This window comes from Peromyscus eremicus, chromosome X (assembly GCF_949786415.1).
Source record: "Peromyscus eremicus chromosome X, PerEre_H2_v1, whole genome shotgun sequence".
NCBI lineage: Eukaryota > Metazoa > Chordata > Mammalia > Rodentia > Cricetidae > Peromyscus > Peromyscus eremicus.
In genome coordinates, this window is record NC_081439.1 from 20,774,051 (window position 1) to 20,790,483 (window position 16,433).

The 16,433-nt window shown below is 37.3% G+C and overlaps 1 protein-coding gene across 2 annotated transcripts; it reads left to right on the forward strand.

Annotated features, from left to right (window-relative positions):
- The first annotated feature begins 426 nt into the window (after nucleotides 1-426).
- Amelx (amelogenin X-linked) lies at nucleotides 427-10,177 on the forward strand. 2 transcript variants are annotated; one of them, XM_059250727.1, is made up of 6 exons: nucleotides 427-480; nucleotides 2,384-2,431; nucleotides 3,823-3,867; nucleotides 4,137-4,574; nucleotides 8,241-8,285; nucleotides 10,148-10,177. In XM_059250727.1, exons 1-6 carry the CDS (start codon nucleotides 427-429, stop codon nucleotides 10,175-10,177), a joined length of 660 nt encoding a protein of 219 aa, XP_059106710.1. The 2 variants fall into 2 exon arrangements, with proteins under 2 accessions (XP_059106710.1, XP_059106711.1); XM_059250728.1 differs by having other exon boundaries at nucleotides 4,209-4,574.
- The last annotated feature ends 6,256 nt before the right edge of the window (nucleotides 10,178-16,433 follow it).

Consider the following 16,433-nt stretch of genomic DNA (forward strand, 5'->3'; position numbering starts at 1 on the left):
ATCTACTGAACCCTTCTTTTTTACTCTATTCTTTTAATCATTATTTATAGATCCCATTTAGCATCCATGAGTCTACAAGCTGTATAGGTACAGAAAAATGGTATACAAAATCATTTTGGTAGATCACTTGTGTTCCTATAACTTGTTAACCTTCAGCTAGGTTGAAAAGCCCCTTTATCATTTTTATAACTTCAGAATATGAGTTGAAAAATGGGAATCACACATAAATGAAGTCCTTTGCCAAGAAGGACTCCATCTTTTTTTTATTAGCAATGTGGTCTCTCTCTCTCTCTCTCTCTCTCTCTCTCTCTATATATATATATATATATATATATATATATATATATGAAACGTAATTATGTTCATGCCTACAAAAATATTTTTAAACATGGCTGGTGTTGATTTACATTTCAGAACCATCAAGAAATGGGGACCTGGATTTTGTTTGCCTGCCTCCTGGGAGCAGCTTTTGCTATGCCTGTGAGTAAAACACTCCTTTTATTGACTGTATCCAGTTTCATAAGCTTAGAAATATAAATCTGTCCCCCTGGTTGGTAAATTTCAGGATTTAATACAGCACAAGATCTGATATCCCCGAGTGTCTAAGTGTTGAAGAAACCCTTTAGGAGCTTGTTAAATAGAAAATCATGAATGTCTCTACCACAGATTGTGATTCAGTACAGTTGAAGGGTGGTCAAGCACTCAGCATTTTAACAAGTGTTTTACCCCCAGAAGACCCTGCCATAACAATTAGCTTGTAAACACCACTGCCCATCTCTACGAGGAGTTATCTATTTGAAGGAATTCTTGAAAGGCTTCCAGAGAAAGTGTTTACTCAGCCTTAGGCAAATGAAGCATCCAAACAATCTCTAAGACTCAATTCCTCACAAGTATCAAAATTTCTTCTTGCCCTCCAAATACCACTGCTGTTACCCTTAAGGAGGTAATACTTCTACATTAGAAATTCCTTCTTGCACCACCTCACTGTTAAAAGCCCTCCCCCTTACTCCTTAGGTAGGACTCAGCATTAGCAAAGTTCTGGAATCCTGCCTATGCCAAATGCTTTGAAAGCAAAAATATATAGTACACGGTCTGTTCTGTACCATTCAAATGTCCCAAAGATCAGGAAGTCTGGCCCACTCTCTAGACACAGGTACATAATGGCAGAAAGTTACGGCCACAAGCCAGCAAAGATTTTGGTGATAAAAAGAACATTTGATACTATAGAAGCCAGGAAGTTTATATACCTGCCTCTCTTCTCTCACATGTAAGACCAAGACTTTGTGCTCTTTATTCTTGAAATCCTGCATTTTGATGATTCCTTATCCTCTGAGGAGCTCTGACATTTACAAATTCAGCACTTTATAACACCTTAGTCTCAGAGAGCTTCTATCAAGACAATATAGGGAAGACAGCTACCTAACTAAAGTTTATTTACATTCAGATGAGAGTGAATAAATCCAATTGCAAAACACATGCATTTTGGAAGAGTAGATATGAACTGACCCTTAAGTAGCTTTATATCTGAGGGAGGTTTTCTGCTTTATACTCACACCTTTCTGTCTCCTGCCCCCACCGCCCTGGGCCATCCAGAACTCCATAAGTCAGGTACTAGTCAGATGGCCCCCACTTTGGGAAGCACAGAGAGTTCTGGTCTAGAAAATTGTTCAGGTTGCTTTTTATTTGGAACTTCTAAATTTCTGTCATAAATCATTGACACAATAATAAAAAGGGTTGGCCTTGAACTTCAATAAATCAATTATTTTCTTGTTCAGGGGATATATTTAGAATGTTTATAGTTTATTATTCTCATCTTGTTCTCACATTGAACAACAGAGTTGGTGTGTTATTTATTTACTTTGCATGTTAATTACTAGGAATCCCATTGATATTTGAACACTTAATCAACTGATATATAAAGGGACCCTTTGTGAAACAATTCCTTGCTTCTTGTTGTTTTTAAATTGTGTAACAGAAACCTACTTCTGTTCCTAACACAGAGGGAGTTTGATCAACCAGTAAATGGGTGGGTGGAAGGGGGTAGGATTCTTTGATGGTTGATGGGTTTAATCCAAAGATCCCTGGAGGACAAATGTATTCTGCATTCTGCTTCCAGGTCTCCCCTGGGAAAGTCATTCAGCTAGTTAGAGCCTCTTTAAAGTGAGAAGGCTCCTCCTCCACAGCATACACACTCAGACTAAAAGTAGCCCTCAAATACATTCTGTATTATGCATATATTTTTTTTAAAATGTAGCTTTAGACACCCTTAATGTGAACAATTGTGTATTGACTTAATTTCTTTCTTTCTCTTCCTCTTTCTCCCTCCCCCTTTGTTTCTCCCTCCTTTTTTCTTTCAATTTGCCTTCTCCCTTTTCTGAAAAAGCTACCACCTCATCCTGGGAGCCCTGGTTATATCAACTTAAGCTATGAGGTAATTTTTCTATTTACTAATTTTGACCATTATCTGAGTTAAAGATGTCCTGAGATCTGTAAAGAGTGCTGTATTGATTCTTCATTCAAGATGTTTCTCAAATGGTCACACTTTTTCAGTTCCCACCAGCAGCTTGAAGCCCCGACTGATGGCCTCAAGCCTGCATTTCCCAGCACCCTCCTACCTGGTCACTCTGACTCAGCCTCTACTTTTAAACCTAATTATAAATGTTTTCCACCATGAACTACCACTCAGGAAGGCTCCATGATAGGGCAGAAACTGAACTCGGCTTCAACAGTCTTGTTCTATGCCAGCCTATAAAATTCGAGGAGTAAGTAAGATGTTAAAATCTTTTCTAGCTGGAAAAAATTGCTGTTCAAAGATATCCACACACAGTTTGCGTTTCTCATTGGCTATGCTAAGTTATCAATGAAAAGTGGTTTATAAGAGTCTCTTTGGAGTGATGGAAAGCAGAAGAGTTCTAGAAACAGGGTTTGGGGTTCTCCTCAACCACATGCAAACTATATAACCTTGGGAAGATCTATTTTTACTTCTGGAACTTTGTTTTCCTCATCTAGAGAAGGGAAACAATGATAACTGCATTTCAAAAATATTATTCAGAGAGTAATAAAAGGCATGAAAAGTGCTATGTCACTCATAACTTGAGGGAGGTTAATAGTTTTTTTTGTTGTATTGATTAAATGGTGTACTACATGAAAGAGCTATAAATCTGAGTCTAATTAATAAGACTATACTGTCCAGAAAGGGATGAAATTCTATTTATCTCACTGCTTCAGATAAAGTCTGTTTAGTCATATAAACCGAAGAAAAATGCTAATAGGAATCTGAGGCAAATTTTACTGTTTTATCTTAAAATGTTGATATATTTGACCAAGAAACCTATGTCTTAAGGATGAAAGACAATGTTTACACCTCCTCTCTCCATTGTGATATCAAATAAGAAAGAACTAAATGAATATTATATCACATTGTTGGGTCATAAGTTTTTAATTGTTTGTTTTGCTCTTTCAATGAAGAGCAGGAACTGTGGAATTAAATCGAATTACTACTTTTGTAACTTCAGCTGAGTGAATGAATCAACCTGAGTTTTCATAACATTACCTATAAAAGTGAGGGTGATACCTGCCTCAGGTCATGGAAGAAAACATGAAAAGTGGATGGGATGGATGTAACACAGTACCTGACACATAGGAAACATCCAACAAATGTTTACCTTCTTCTTTCTTTTGTAGAAGTCACATTCTCAGGCTATCAATACTGACAGGACTGCATTAGTGAGTCTATATTTCATACTGCATTAGTGAGTTTAGTATTTAGTTCATATGTAATTAAACTTAATCAAATGCATTCTAATATCTCTTTCTCTTAAGGTGCTTACCCCTTTGAAGTGGTACCAGAGCATGATAAGGCAGCCGGTATGTAGACATTTTGTTCTTCATTCCCTTAAGAGAATAGGCATGCATGGAAATTCCCTTTTTAACTGAAATATCATGTCTACTCCACCTACAAACACTAATGGGAATTTTAGTTTGTAAAAGGTCATATCTTTACACTGTTAGAAATTCTTGCAAAGGAAAAAAATGACTAAAATATTCATAAGGTCATAATAACAAACACTACTGCTACTTCTCCAGTTAGAGGTCAACTGAGCCAATGGTAAACCTGACTCTTTGTTTCTCACCAGTATCCTTCCTATGGTTACGAACCCATGGGTGGATGGCTGCACCACCAAATCATCCCTGTGCTGTCTCAACAGCATCCCCCGAGTCACACCCTTCAGCCTCATCACCACCTCCCAGTGGTGCCAGCTCAACAGCCAGTGGCCCCCCAGCAGCCAATGATGCCAGTTCCTGGCCACCACTCCATGACTCCAACCCAACACCACCAGCCAAACATCCCTCCATCTGCCCAGCAGCCCTTCCAGCAGCCCTTCCAGCCCCAGGCCATTCCACCCCAGTCTCATCAGCCCATGCAGCCCCAGTCACCTCTGCACCCCATGCAGCCCCTGGCACCACAGCCACCTCTGCCTCCACTGTTCTCCATGCAGCCCCTGTCCCCCATTCTTCCTGAGCTGCCTCTGGAAGCTTGGCCAGCGACAGACAAGACCAAGCGGGAAGAAGTGGTGAGTATACCTTGAAGCCAGAAAAAGACAAATCCTAGAAAAGCGATTTAACAGAACTGGCCCCAGTGTTGCAAGTTTCAAAACAAATCAGAGCCCAGAGTTGCAGACACTATAGGTCTTTGCTTCTGTTTAGTCCAAGCATATATGGTATCTTTTTTTTTTCTTTTTTACAAATGAATTTGTTGACATGGCTTGGTAATTAACACCATGGGTTTTATGGTGTATTTAAATTCAAATTATTGAATTTTCACTAGAATACGTATTACTGAAATGTACCCATTTTAAGAGTAACATAACAGGTGAATATCATTTTTTTTAATATTTCAAAGGTTTGACTAGTTTGAATGGGTTAAACTTCAGGAAGAATATAAAAAGGAGCAATTTTTGAGAATGAGGAGGGCAAATATTTGAACAAGTTGAAAGAGGTAGATAGGAATTATCTTTCAGGACATATAGGAAAATTGTCAGTCTAAAGTGATCATTCAACTTGAAAGTGACTAAATTAATGAGACTGTTAGGTTCTTCTTCAGTACTAGGACTCCACAGACTAAGCGTTTGACAAGAGGTTGTCACAATTTAGCATTAAATATTCCTGTGTTACAGAAAGCTCTTACAAACAATCAGAATAGTTAATAAAATGATCTTTATGCACATACATAAGTTACATACACTAAATGATGTGATTATACTATGCACATGGATCCAAATGTGATTCCAACTCATAAATGCTATGAATGATTTGCTACTAAGAATCAAGGAGGAGCAAGGCAGGAGTGACCTAGACTGGGAGCCAGGACACCTGGATTCTAGCCCTAGCTTTTCCCTCAAAAGAAGAGGTGGTAGGGTACCAAGTTACTTCCATTTTGGGGGTGTTTCACCTCTTTAAAACAGGAAAGGAAAAAAAACAGATAACTTTTAACTCTAAATATTAATGCTACAGTTTCCTTATAAAATAATGTCATTCATGTCTTCACAATTGTAAGCCTGTTTATAGAAATGAGGTAGAACTTATAGAAACTGACTGGAATTGAATAACCTGGTAGCTATCACTGATTATCCTAGACTAAGGTACACGCTCTCTGTTTGCGTGCAAAGTGAGTTTATTTCTGTCTTTATTAATGATTAACACTGTGGATTTGATCATGTGTTTTTATCTTGCCCAAACTATTTGTGGAAAGGTGACTTTGGGGAGGTATTTTGAACTTTTTTAACTCAGTACTCCCCTGTTTAAAATTAGAGTAAAAATACTGAGGATTGCCTAGAGTTGCCTTTTGGAAAATGAAGTAAAGTAATGATATTACAGCAGGTAACACTTGGTACAAGGTGGCAGCTACTATGATATCATTAAATAATATGTCTTAGTGCCTTGAATAGGGAACTTCTATTTAATGATAAGATAAGAAACTTCAGAGATTACAGAATAAAACTCAATGGTTGTACATTGTTTTGACAAAACAGAAGCCATAACTTATTATTGTAAATAGTATTCACTAGGAATGTTTGTAAATTATGTTAATTGTTCCTTTTGCTATATTTTTTCAGGATTAAAAAATTCAGAAAATGAGAGAACCGAAGTGGATACTTCGGTTGTTTTTAGGAATAACTCAAGAACACAATGATTTGTGCCTACAATCACTTAGTAAATTCTGTAACTAAAAATAAGTATCATTAGCAGATAATAAAATGTTTTAAAAATCATTCATGTCTTTGTGTTGAATTAAATTTAAAATTTCCTATCACTTGAGAGAACTCATAAGTGAATATTTGTGAATAACATAAGGACTGGTCATTTGCTCCTACAGATTGACCATTTAGCAGGCAAATAATGACTATATGTCTTCTTAGAGAACCATCTCAAATCTTTTCTTAAAATAGAATTTTGTACATCATTAAGAATAGCTGGGAAAGTTTAAAAAATGTTCAGCATGGATAGTCACTGAACCTGATCCAAATGAAAGCAAGTTTAGAAGAAAAATTCTTTACATTGAAAAAGATAAACTTTAAGAAATGTTTATATTCTAAATCAAATTAAGACTTGGAACTCTAGCTTTATTCTTCACACCACATTACTAATCAAAATCTGGTCTTTTGAACTCATTCTACAGCAAAAAATATTTTCAGTGAAATTATGTGATATGTAGAGTAATTCACTGAATTTGAAATTATCGAAGCAATTATTTTGCCTAAGAAAAAATTAATAATGGAGCTTCAAGCAGAGAATTGCAGTGATTTTATACACAAGTCATTTCTTTCACTTCATAATCTTTAAGCTGATGAAGTCTACCGCATGGTCTTCAAAATGTTAACAGATGCATAAAATGGACTCAAAACAAGTTTTCTTTCCCACTCATATTTATATTTGAATCATTTTTTCCTCTTACACCCACACAAAATTGTAAACAGTCTTTGCAGGGTTTATATTACACAGCACCCTCAGTAACTTTATTCCAGTACCTTCATGATTAAGGTCCCTTAATCATTTTCTGGAATGAATAAACATAGCTTTACTGGGAAGGTATCAATATGCAAATAAATAAGCTGATTTTAAAGAACTGAAATGCAATAAGAAAGGTAAGAAAGCACTTAGTCAATTAGCATAGGCTACTTTTAATCAACTGAGTAAATATTTTTCAAGCACTCAGTAGACTAGGCACTACTGTATGTAATAGTGAAAACAGTAATTCCCTATCCTTAGGGCTCTAGAATCTACGAAAGGGATGCAATAAACTATTGTCAACAGTAAAGGATGCCCAAATGGCATTAATCCTATGGCAGAAATACAGTCAAAATTCTATGGCACATAGCAGTCACAATTAGAAGCTGTTCATCAGCTTGCTCACAACTCATTTCTCATTGGCAGAGCTGGAACTGATCCCAGAATATGGCCTTCCACCTACTCAGGAGAGAGATGTGTCCTCTCTTACTGCCCAGGGAGAGAAGGTCCATTCATCCACACCAACTATGAATTCAGTTACCATAGTTTTATATGGCTTGTCTCTTCTTAGTTGAGGGATAGGTTGTGGTGGACCATGAGTATATAATGAGGGCAAAGGGCAAGTGTCCTGGGAAAGAAAGAACTCTTAGGGATTAGCTTTCCCTTTTATTAAAGAATGTATAGATACACTCTAGGAAAAAAAGGTGCTTTTCTTTTGATCATTTGTTTGAAGTTGTGATTCATGAGCTGTGTCTGCTGTCTTGTAATCAAAAGTTGGAAGGAGAAAAACAAAATTTCCTGAGGATATTTGTGGCATCATTGTGTCCTGAAATTGCCCTTCCCTAGGACCACCTACAGCTACATGCTTTGCTATTTCAATGACGAGCATGAGCCATGGAGCTTAAACAAAATTAACACTTTGGTAGCCCTGTTGTATAAATTGACTCTAACTCTTCATGACTATCTCTAAAAGATGAGGGTGATCATACTTGCCCCAGATCATGGACAACAACTTGCAGAATGTGCTGGATTGTTAGTAACATAATACTTGACATAGGAGCACTGGACATGTATTTAGCTTCTTTCTTTTGTAGAAGTCACATTCTCAGGCTATCAATACTGACAGGACTGCATTAGTGAGTATATATTTCATACTGAATTAGTGAGTTTAGTATTTAGTTTATATGAAACTAAATTAAATCAACTGCATTCTAATGTCTCCTTTTCTTAAGGTGTATTCTCCTATGAAGTGGTACCAGAGCATGACAAGGCATCCGGTATGTAGACATTTTGTTTATTACTTTAAGTTAACAGGCATGTGCTTTTAAATCTTCTTCATTCAAATATATGCACTCTGATGTATACATTTAGGGCTAACACTGATGAAATTGTGTTGGAGGTTAACTGGCTTCAAAGGACATGGAGGTCACAGGCATATTACAATGTTTATGTGATGATAAACCTTTAAAACTTGAGGTTTTTACAATAATTTTTATACTAGATAACATCCCAGTTTTAATAAATGCCTAATCTATTGCTCACATGAACCTCACAAACTTTACTTTTGGGCCCCTATGTACTTTTTTTCTTGAATGTTTTATAATATTGTGTTTGTACCATATTGAAGAGTTCAACTTCAATAAATAATGACTATAATTAGTAAAATGCTCATAGTTCACATATTAGAAGAGAACATGAGAAATATAATGTAACAATATAATTTCAGCCTGTATGTCTACAAATATCCATCTTAGTAGCAAATACTGAGGATGGATGTTTAAAAAAAAACTTGGAAGTAATTATCAATTATCAAAGAAAATAATGGTTGCCATACTACCCAAATCAAAAGATAGATACATAGGATTACAATGCAATGGGATGAAAAACTATAGTTTGAAACATTCCATTGCATTGTAATCATATGTATCACACACACACACACACACACACACACACACACACACACATATATGGTAATTACATTTTATGCCTTGCTATACAACACATTAGTCATATGTGGGCATTTGCATATAAATGAATTAAAAAGGAATAAAATTTAAAACATAGTTTCTTGGCCATAGTTGATACATTCTAAATGCTTAGCACCCACACTGGGCAAATGACTACCATATTGGGAAACCCAGATCTAAGACACTGCTAATAGAACTGACAATTTTATCAGTGTTCCTCTATTCACTACTTTCTGAGGCAGAAGAAGCATATTTATTAATTCCAAGATTTGAAACAAAAGATGATACAAAACAGATTGACTGGTTAAAATGGAAGAGTTGCAGTTCTCCCTAAGAAGCTATTTCCTAAGCATATCAGTGATCATAATCTTTAAAGAGGATTTTCTAAAAACTAGAGGATTCTTTTTCTTTCTTTTGTCAAACCATATACACCATGATGGTTTCTCCTCTAGTTTCCTTTCAAAACAGACAAAACTGGAATTGAAATAAATTCATTTCCCTACTTGTAATAGAATTATTTTGGCACAAAGGAATGGTGTTTCAGGCCTTGAACCAGCCAGATCTGGACTGGACGTAGGTTAGGTCTGCCCTTGACCTAGAGCTTCACTGGGAAGAGGTGAAAGTTTAAGCTGATTGAAAACTGAAACCAAGAAAAGGATTTTGATTAAAAAAAATTTATTGACTGTGAACACCAGAAAATTTTGCATTCTCTTCTGTTTTATGACTCAAAAATTACAGTGTTATTAGGGCACACACATGTATGTACATACACATGTGCATTAGATTGACCTATAGTAAAAGGACACATGTGAAGACATGTACCATTTGAGCAACTTAAAATTTTAAATAAGCCTTCTCCCCATTCCAACCACCTAGAGAATATATTAGCCATTACTACGAAGGGACATCACAGTTTATCCAATAAAAATTCAAGAAAAATAGGTTAATTTTGCTCATTTTCTTTTCAAGAAACATGCATATACCTCCTTTCCTAAACCATACAAAATAAACTATAGACTTTCCCTGAAACCTGATGTTTGCTCCTTGGTAGTAAACAGGAGCAGAAAATACCAACAATGAGTTTAAGCACCAAACGTAGAAAGTTATGTGAAATAGCAAATAATTGTGTTGACTTTTAAAATAATATGGCGTTCTACTTATCTTAACAGCTTAACATGGAAAGCACACCAGAAAAATGATTTCAACCAGTCTCCTACCTTTCCAGAACATAATGGCATGTAGTAGTGTTCAATATTGCTTTAATAAAATTCTCATCGGCTTACATCTGTTGCAAAGTTCTTGTTACTTGTAGTTTTTCATTTGGGGAAATTTGTTTGCTAACCCTGTTCTTTATCAGTAGGGATCATTGGCTCAAATTTAGTTATTCAAAAATGCTTTCTGGGAAGATTCCACAATATGAAACACCTGACAATTATAAAAAATAAACAATAATTGCGAACTGTGGGAGGGAAGTGGTAAGGGGTAAAGAAAATGAAAACAACAGTCATTTTGGCCCCCAAACATTCACCACAGTAAATAGTAGCTGTCTCTTTTATTTACAAAATCACAGTTAATAAATCTGTCTTACAGATAACCCTGTCCCTTAATGGAAAAGAAAAAGGAAATGAGGGAATGGAGAGATTGTGAGAGAGGGAAGAAAATACCACAGGGTTAAATATTTACCTTTTTCTTATGAGTTAAAAATACTTCAAACAACATTAAATTACCTCAATACCATAAAGCATCCAAATTGTATATTTGGGTGTGGAATGTGGGTGCACTGAGGCCAGTCGAGTGTCCCCAAGTGTCCACACAACTTCAAAGATGATTTCCTGTGTTGTGAGTATAGTTGGGGGTATTCAGACTTTTACAAACAGAACCTCTGGTTCATAATCATGACCACAGGTGTGGAAATTTCTACACATTTCTCATCCTGCCTATGTCCCAATTTTCTCACCTATAAAATGTAGTGACATCTTTTTTTGAGTCCTTTTTCAAATTGAAAACAGAGTCTTCTCTCATACAATATGTCTTGACCACAGTTTCCCCTCACTCTACTACTCTCTGCTGCCCCTCCAACCTCCCCTATCCCCCAACTCCCATCCACTCCCCCTCCATTTCTCTTCAGAAAAGAGCAGGCCTCTAAGAGACAACAACCAACATGACAAAACAAGATGCAAGAAGACAAGGAAAATGCTCCCTTATCTAGGCTAGACAAGGCAACCCAATAGGAGGAAAAGAGTCCCAAGAGCAGGCAAAAGTCAGAGACATGCCTGTTCCCACTATTTGGAGTCCCACAAAAACGCCGAGCTAACAGCCATAATGGCCCCTAAATTTAATCCCTGCTGGATGCAATTATTTGTAGATGTGTGTGTGTGTGTGTGTGTGTGTGTGTGTGTGTTGCATGTACATGTTTGAATGTGTACAATTTAGATACATGTGTGTGCATAGGCCAGAAACTGATGTCTTCATATACTGCTTTCCACATTGTTTTTCTTTGAGACAAGGTTCCTCACCAATTCTTAAAGACTAGCTGGCCAGAAAGGTCCAGTGATCCACCTGTCTCCACCTCCCCAGTACTAGAGATTCCAGATACACACTCTCATATCTTTTTATGTGGGTATTGTGTATCTAAATTCAGATTCTAATGGTACCTGGCAAGCACTTGGTAAACTGAGCCATGACTCCAGACCCAAGATACAATTTTTATATTCACAAATGGGGGTCTTCTCATTGTATAACTCAAGGGGAATGCTACACAGTTTGAAGTAAAATTGACTTTAAGTTTTTTTTTTTTTTTGTATAACACAAAAGTGTTTGACGCCAAAGGCTCCAACGTGGAGCATGGTTAGTATTTATCAATCTGTAATTTCTGACATATTGCCATCTAAAACAGTTTCCTTACGCACTATGATCCTGTATGATCTCTACCACTTCCCACCTGATATTCCAGATGCTATAAAATGTCTACCCCCAATACCAACCTCACTCTCTGTTCCCCACCCTAGGGATACCAGGGGTATAAATTCACCATTGTGCAGTGGCCAAATTCTGAGTATTTTTCTATGTTTACCCAAAGAAACTTATCATGTAGTGGGAAGACCATAGTATTTGGTTGATATAGAAATATTCACAACACATCTTGGGAAAGCCTCTCAGCAGAGAACTGAAGCTCACATGGATGAATGAGAGAGGGCCCCTAGAAAAGATCACATGAGCTGATGTACAATGATGGCTGCTCTCGTGATACAGGGTACATGGAGACAAGTAGATAGGGTGTTAAATTCACTCTCAGGAGTATCTTTAGTTATGGACAGGCCCCTGTCTTTTTTGGTTCCAGTGGTTAAACTGAAAACAAATGCAAGAACAATTCTCAGAGGAAGTGTAAGGAATGGTCTTTCTCTCATTGGTTAGTTCTGCGAAAGCTACAGTGTGAAATCGTTATGCCATTTTGAAAATATATCCTTTCTCCTCCCAGTCTTCCTTCTGCGGGCATGTGAAACACATACTTAGAGGCTTTTAAGTGATTATCTGAAATTCACTCGGATGACCATAATGAAAATACCATTGAAATGTCCCTAGCATGATATTGAATCGTAACTAATTGGTTTATATACTCTCTCTCTCCCTGGAATTTAAGTGCTAGATAAAAACAAATGAAAAGGTTCAAAGATTTAAGAAACACACACACACACACACACACACACACACACACACACACACACACACACACAGAGGCTTAGATCTTGCTTCCTGCTTTGCAGCCTCTACAAATGTTAGCTACTGAGGCAGCAGTCCAAACTGGCTGCTTCTACAAGGTTCTGACTGGAGAAGGGAAGAGGAAATGTTTGCAAATTTGCACAGCTGCATGCAATAACAAATCCAGGCTCTACAGGTTTACAAAATCCCATTTTTGGCCTGTGATGAGGAACTTGGCCTCAACCTGGTTTCTACAAATGATTTTTCACATCCAAAAATAGGTACAACAGAAAACTTCAAAATCTATTTCCTTTTTTTTTTTTGTGAAGACAGCACTTAGTTTTCACATACTTATAAAATATTGCTCCTAAAAGGTGCAGTTTCTGTCCACAGAAATGTTAGAAAAAAAAACATTTTTTGCCTTTGTGGCTCATTCAGGTAGAAAACAAATGTTTCCAATGAATAATAATAGGTAAGCAGGAACTGAATTGACGAGTTGATTCAGTTGATGGTTGTTAATCAGAAACATAGAAAACCTTCCCTGGCAGATGGAATCATTCAATAAATTGCAAAAGATCATAATCTAAGAGCAGTAAATTTTCTTCAGAAACAGCTTGTCACGTAATACTCTGTTTTGTACATATTTAAAGTATGCATATAGCATAGTGGCCTGTGCACATGATAGAGAAAGAGAATTCTATAAAAATCAATTGAAATGAAATGCTCACATTCTTTGAAATCTTACATAGTCAATATTTAGAAAACCTTGTGATTTCACCATGATGGTATTTAAAAAAATTCACCAAACAAACTAATATTTACTGTTACTTCAGGAGAGTCGAAGAAACTTTTACATATAGATATGTGATAACAGCTTAGCTTTGTGAATATTTGGGTAATATTCAAAATTAAGAAAATATTAATTTTTGAGATTTTCTATGAAGTCAGAAAAATAAGACATATGAAAATGAAGAATAGTAAGGTATGTTCCAAAGGCTGCCTTTCTCATCTGCAAACAACAAATGCAAGGTTTTCTGAACCAATCATCTGCTTTCCTTCGTGGAGTAGCCACAAGGAAGGTGACAGGCCTCATTTTGTGGTTCTGCACCAGTATATAAGGAAAGCTCATGATGTTGCCAAATCAACAGCGTCTGTGGCAACACTCTCTCTTGTCGCCTGTTGTCATTATATAGTACTCAAAGCATGAAACTCAAAAATGCCTCAGCAGCAATGATACTTAGTGTCACTTCTGTTATGGACTATTCAGGTAACACTGTCAAAGTCTTATCCACCGAGACTCTGTTTCCTTAAGTGTGACACAAAAATGTTAAACTAGAAGACTACTGGGGCATTCATAACATTATGAAGCCATGTGTATTTGAAAGTCAAGTTTCAAATGCTGAAGAAATAACTCAGAGGAGAGGTGGTGGGTCCTTCTTAAGACTTCCTTCTAGTTTTCAACAAAAACATGCAGGGTATTGGCAATGACATTGCATTCCAGTTAGCCTGCCTTGAAGGTCCCAAACCTTCAAGAGCAAAAGTTCTCAACCTGTGGGTCAAGACTCCCTTTGAGGGAGGTCAAGCGATCCTTTCACAGGGGCTGCCTATCAGATATTTACATTATGATTTCTAACAGTAGCAAAATTACAGTTATGAAGCAGCAATGAAAATAATTTTATGATTGGGGTCACCACAACATGAGGAACTGTATTAAAAGTTGCAGCGTTAGGAAGGTTGAGAAACACTGTTCTAGAATAACAGGAGGAGAGACATCTTAACAGCCATCCAAACCTTCTGAACTTAGAATTTGAAGGAGATGCAAATGCAGTATGGCGTGAACTGAGTGAAGACAACCCTTTTAGTATGTTTGCATCTCTCCTTCTCCACTGTGTCCCCTTCCTTCCATGGGATCCTTAATTTCTGAAGCCATATCATGCTGACTCTGGTCTTAGTCTGCTGCTCACAAGAGTTACAACACACAGATCCTGAAACACACATATAATATCTTCTTAACTCTCTGGGGCCCTTACATCTCAGCAGCAACAGCAGCTCCAGACAAAACTGACCCCCCATACCTCCTGCTCAGTGTGGATACAGAGAAGAAAACAGGAAGCAAGGGTACTGCTCAGTGCTAAAGGAACCAGTCAGCCAGGCTCCCCAGCTGGAATGCATGGCAAGAGGCCCTGGGAGGGAGAAGGCCTTGGGTCACTGTGATCCTCTGAGTCAGAAACCCTGGGGAACTCTCCACTCTGAAAGGCCTTCATAGCAATAGCAAGTCAAGAGATCTAGAGTACTCTTTTAGGGAAGAACATCTAAAAGTTAAAATCTTGAGCTAAGTGATTCTATAGACATATGCCTGTTTGGAGAAAACACTAGAAAAGCAATATGAATGCTGGACAAGGAACCAACCATTTAGAAGAAACACTCGCACACATACCTGTTAAGGGATTCCTATCCACAATATATAAAATCACTCTTCCAACTCAATGATAAAGAGTAAAAGAGCTCAAGAAAAATGGGTGAAGGATCTGAACCTGCATTCCTCTGAAGAAAATACATGAGTAGCCAATGAGCTTAAGAAGAGGTGTTCAGCATCGCCAGCTATTGGGATATGCAAATCAAAATCATGGGAGCTAAGCATCACATATTGAACTAACTTACAAAAGCAGTGGTGAGGATGAGGCCCCGTCATACTGCACTGCTTAGTGGAAATGGAAAATGCTTTAGAAAACAGTTTGGTGCTTTCTCAAAATGTTCAGCAGAGTTCTATGACTCAACAGTTCAGCTCTAGGATATAAACTCAACAGAACTGAGAGTGTAGATTTGTATCAAAATTTGCAGGTGCATGAACAGACAACATGATGTTGACTGAAAGGTGGCAGGCCCCAAAGACCAGATTGTTTGATACCATTTCCAAGAAATGTTCAAGAAAGGCATATTTATAGTGACAGGTCGGTGGTTTCCAGGGATTCAGGGAATGGGCAGGAGACTGCAATGATGAAGAGAGGCCACTCTGTTTTAGGAGTGATGAAATGGTTCTACAACAGAGTGTGAGAGTGCCCCCATGGATATACCATTGAGTTATTCAGTCTAAATGGGTAAATTGTGTGATGTGTAAATTTTATTTTGATAGAGCTGCTTCATTAAAAAAAAAAAAAAAAAACAAGAATGAAATACTGATTCTTATTCCCTCACAAGAACCCTTGCCTAATGACGGAAGGCTCTTCTGAATTTTCCATTACTCCTGCAAATTTAAGGACCACAATGTAATCAGGCTTCTATTTGAGAATAGAACTAGGACCACTGTCCCCCAGAAGTAGGACTTGGGGACCTTCTTCTCAGTCACAGAGAGTAAGGATTCTGCTCAAGCACCGTGATGCAGCCCTGCTCCTCCCTAAATGCCTCAAACGCTGAACAGCAGCTCCCATCTCTGCATGCTCACAGCTTCATCTATGACATCCCTTTAGAACATAAAATCACTCTTGAATTGTACTGAATCTATGAATTAAATGCCATTTAGTTCTAGCAGAACAGCTCAGTGTATTCCTCCTAGTTGAAATTTAGCAACTCATTGTTGCCCTTTACATTTTATTTATTCATTTATTAGAGAGGAAAGAATCTACTTAAAAATTGTTATATACATGTGCGAGCACATGTAGGTGAGTGGACACCTTGTGGAAGTCAATTCTTTCCTTCCATTACATGGGTCCCTTGGCTCAAACTCAGATCATCAGGCCTGCAAGTAAGCACCTTTAT

Excerpts from the sequence above, each read along its gene's own strand:
- Amelx (XM_059250727.1), top strand. The coding sequence starts at position 427 with ATGGGGACCTGGATTTTGTTTGCCTGCCTCCTGGGAGCAGCTTTTGCT. Across the intron at positions 4,575-8,240 it reads AGACCAAGCGGGAAGAAGTG|GTGTATTCTCCTATGAAGTG; the intron begins GTGAGTATACCT and ends CCTTTTCTTAAG. Across the intron at positions 8,286-10,147 it reads AGAGCATGACAAGGCATCCG|CTTAACATGGAAAGCACACC; the intron begins GTATGTAGACAT and ends TTATCTTAACAG.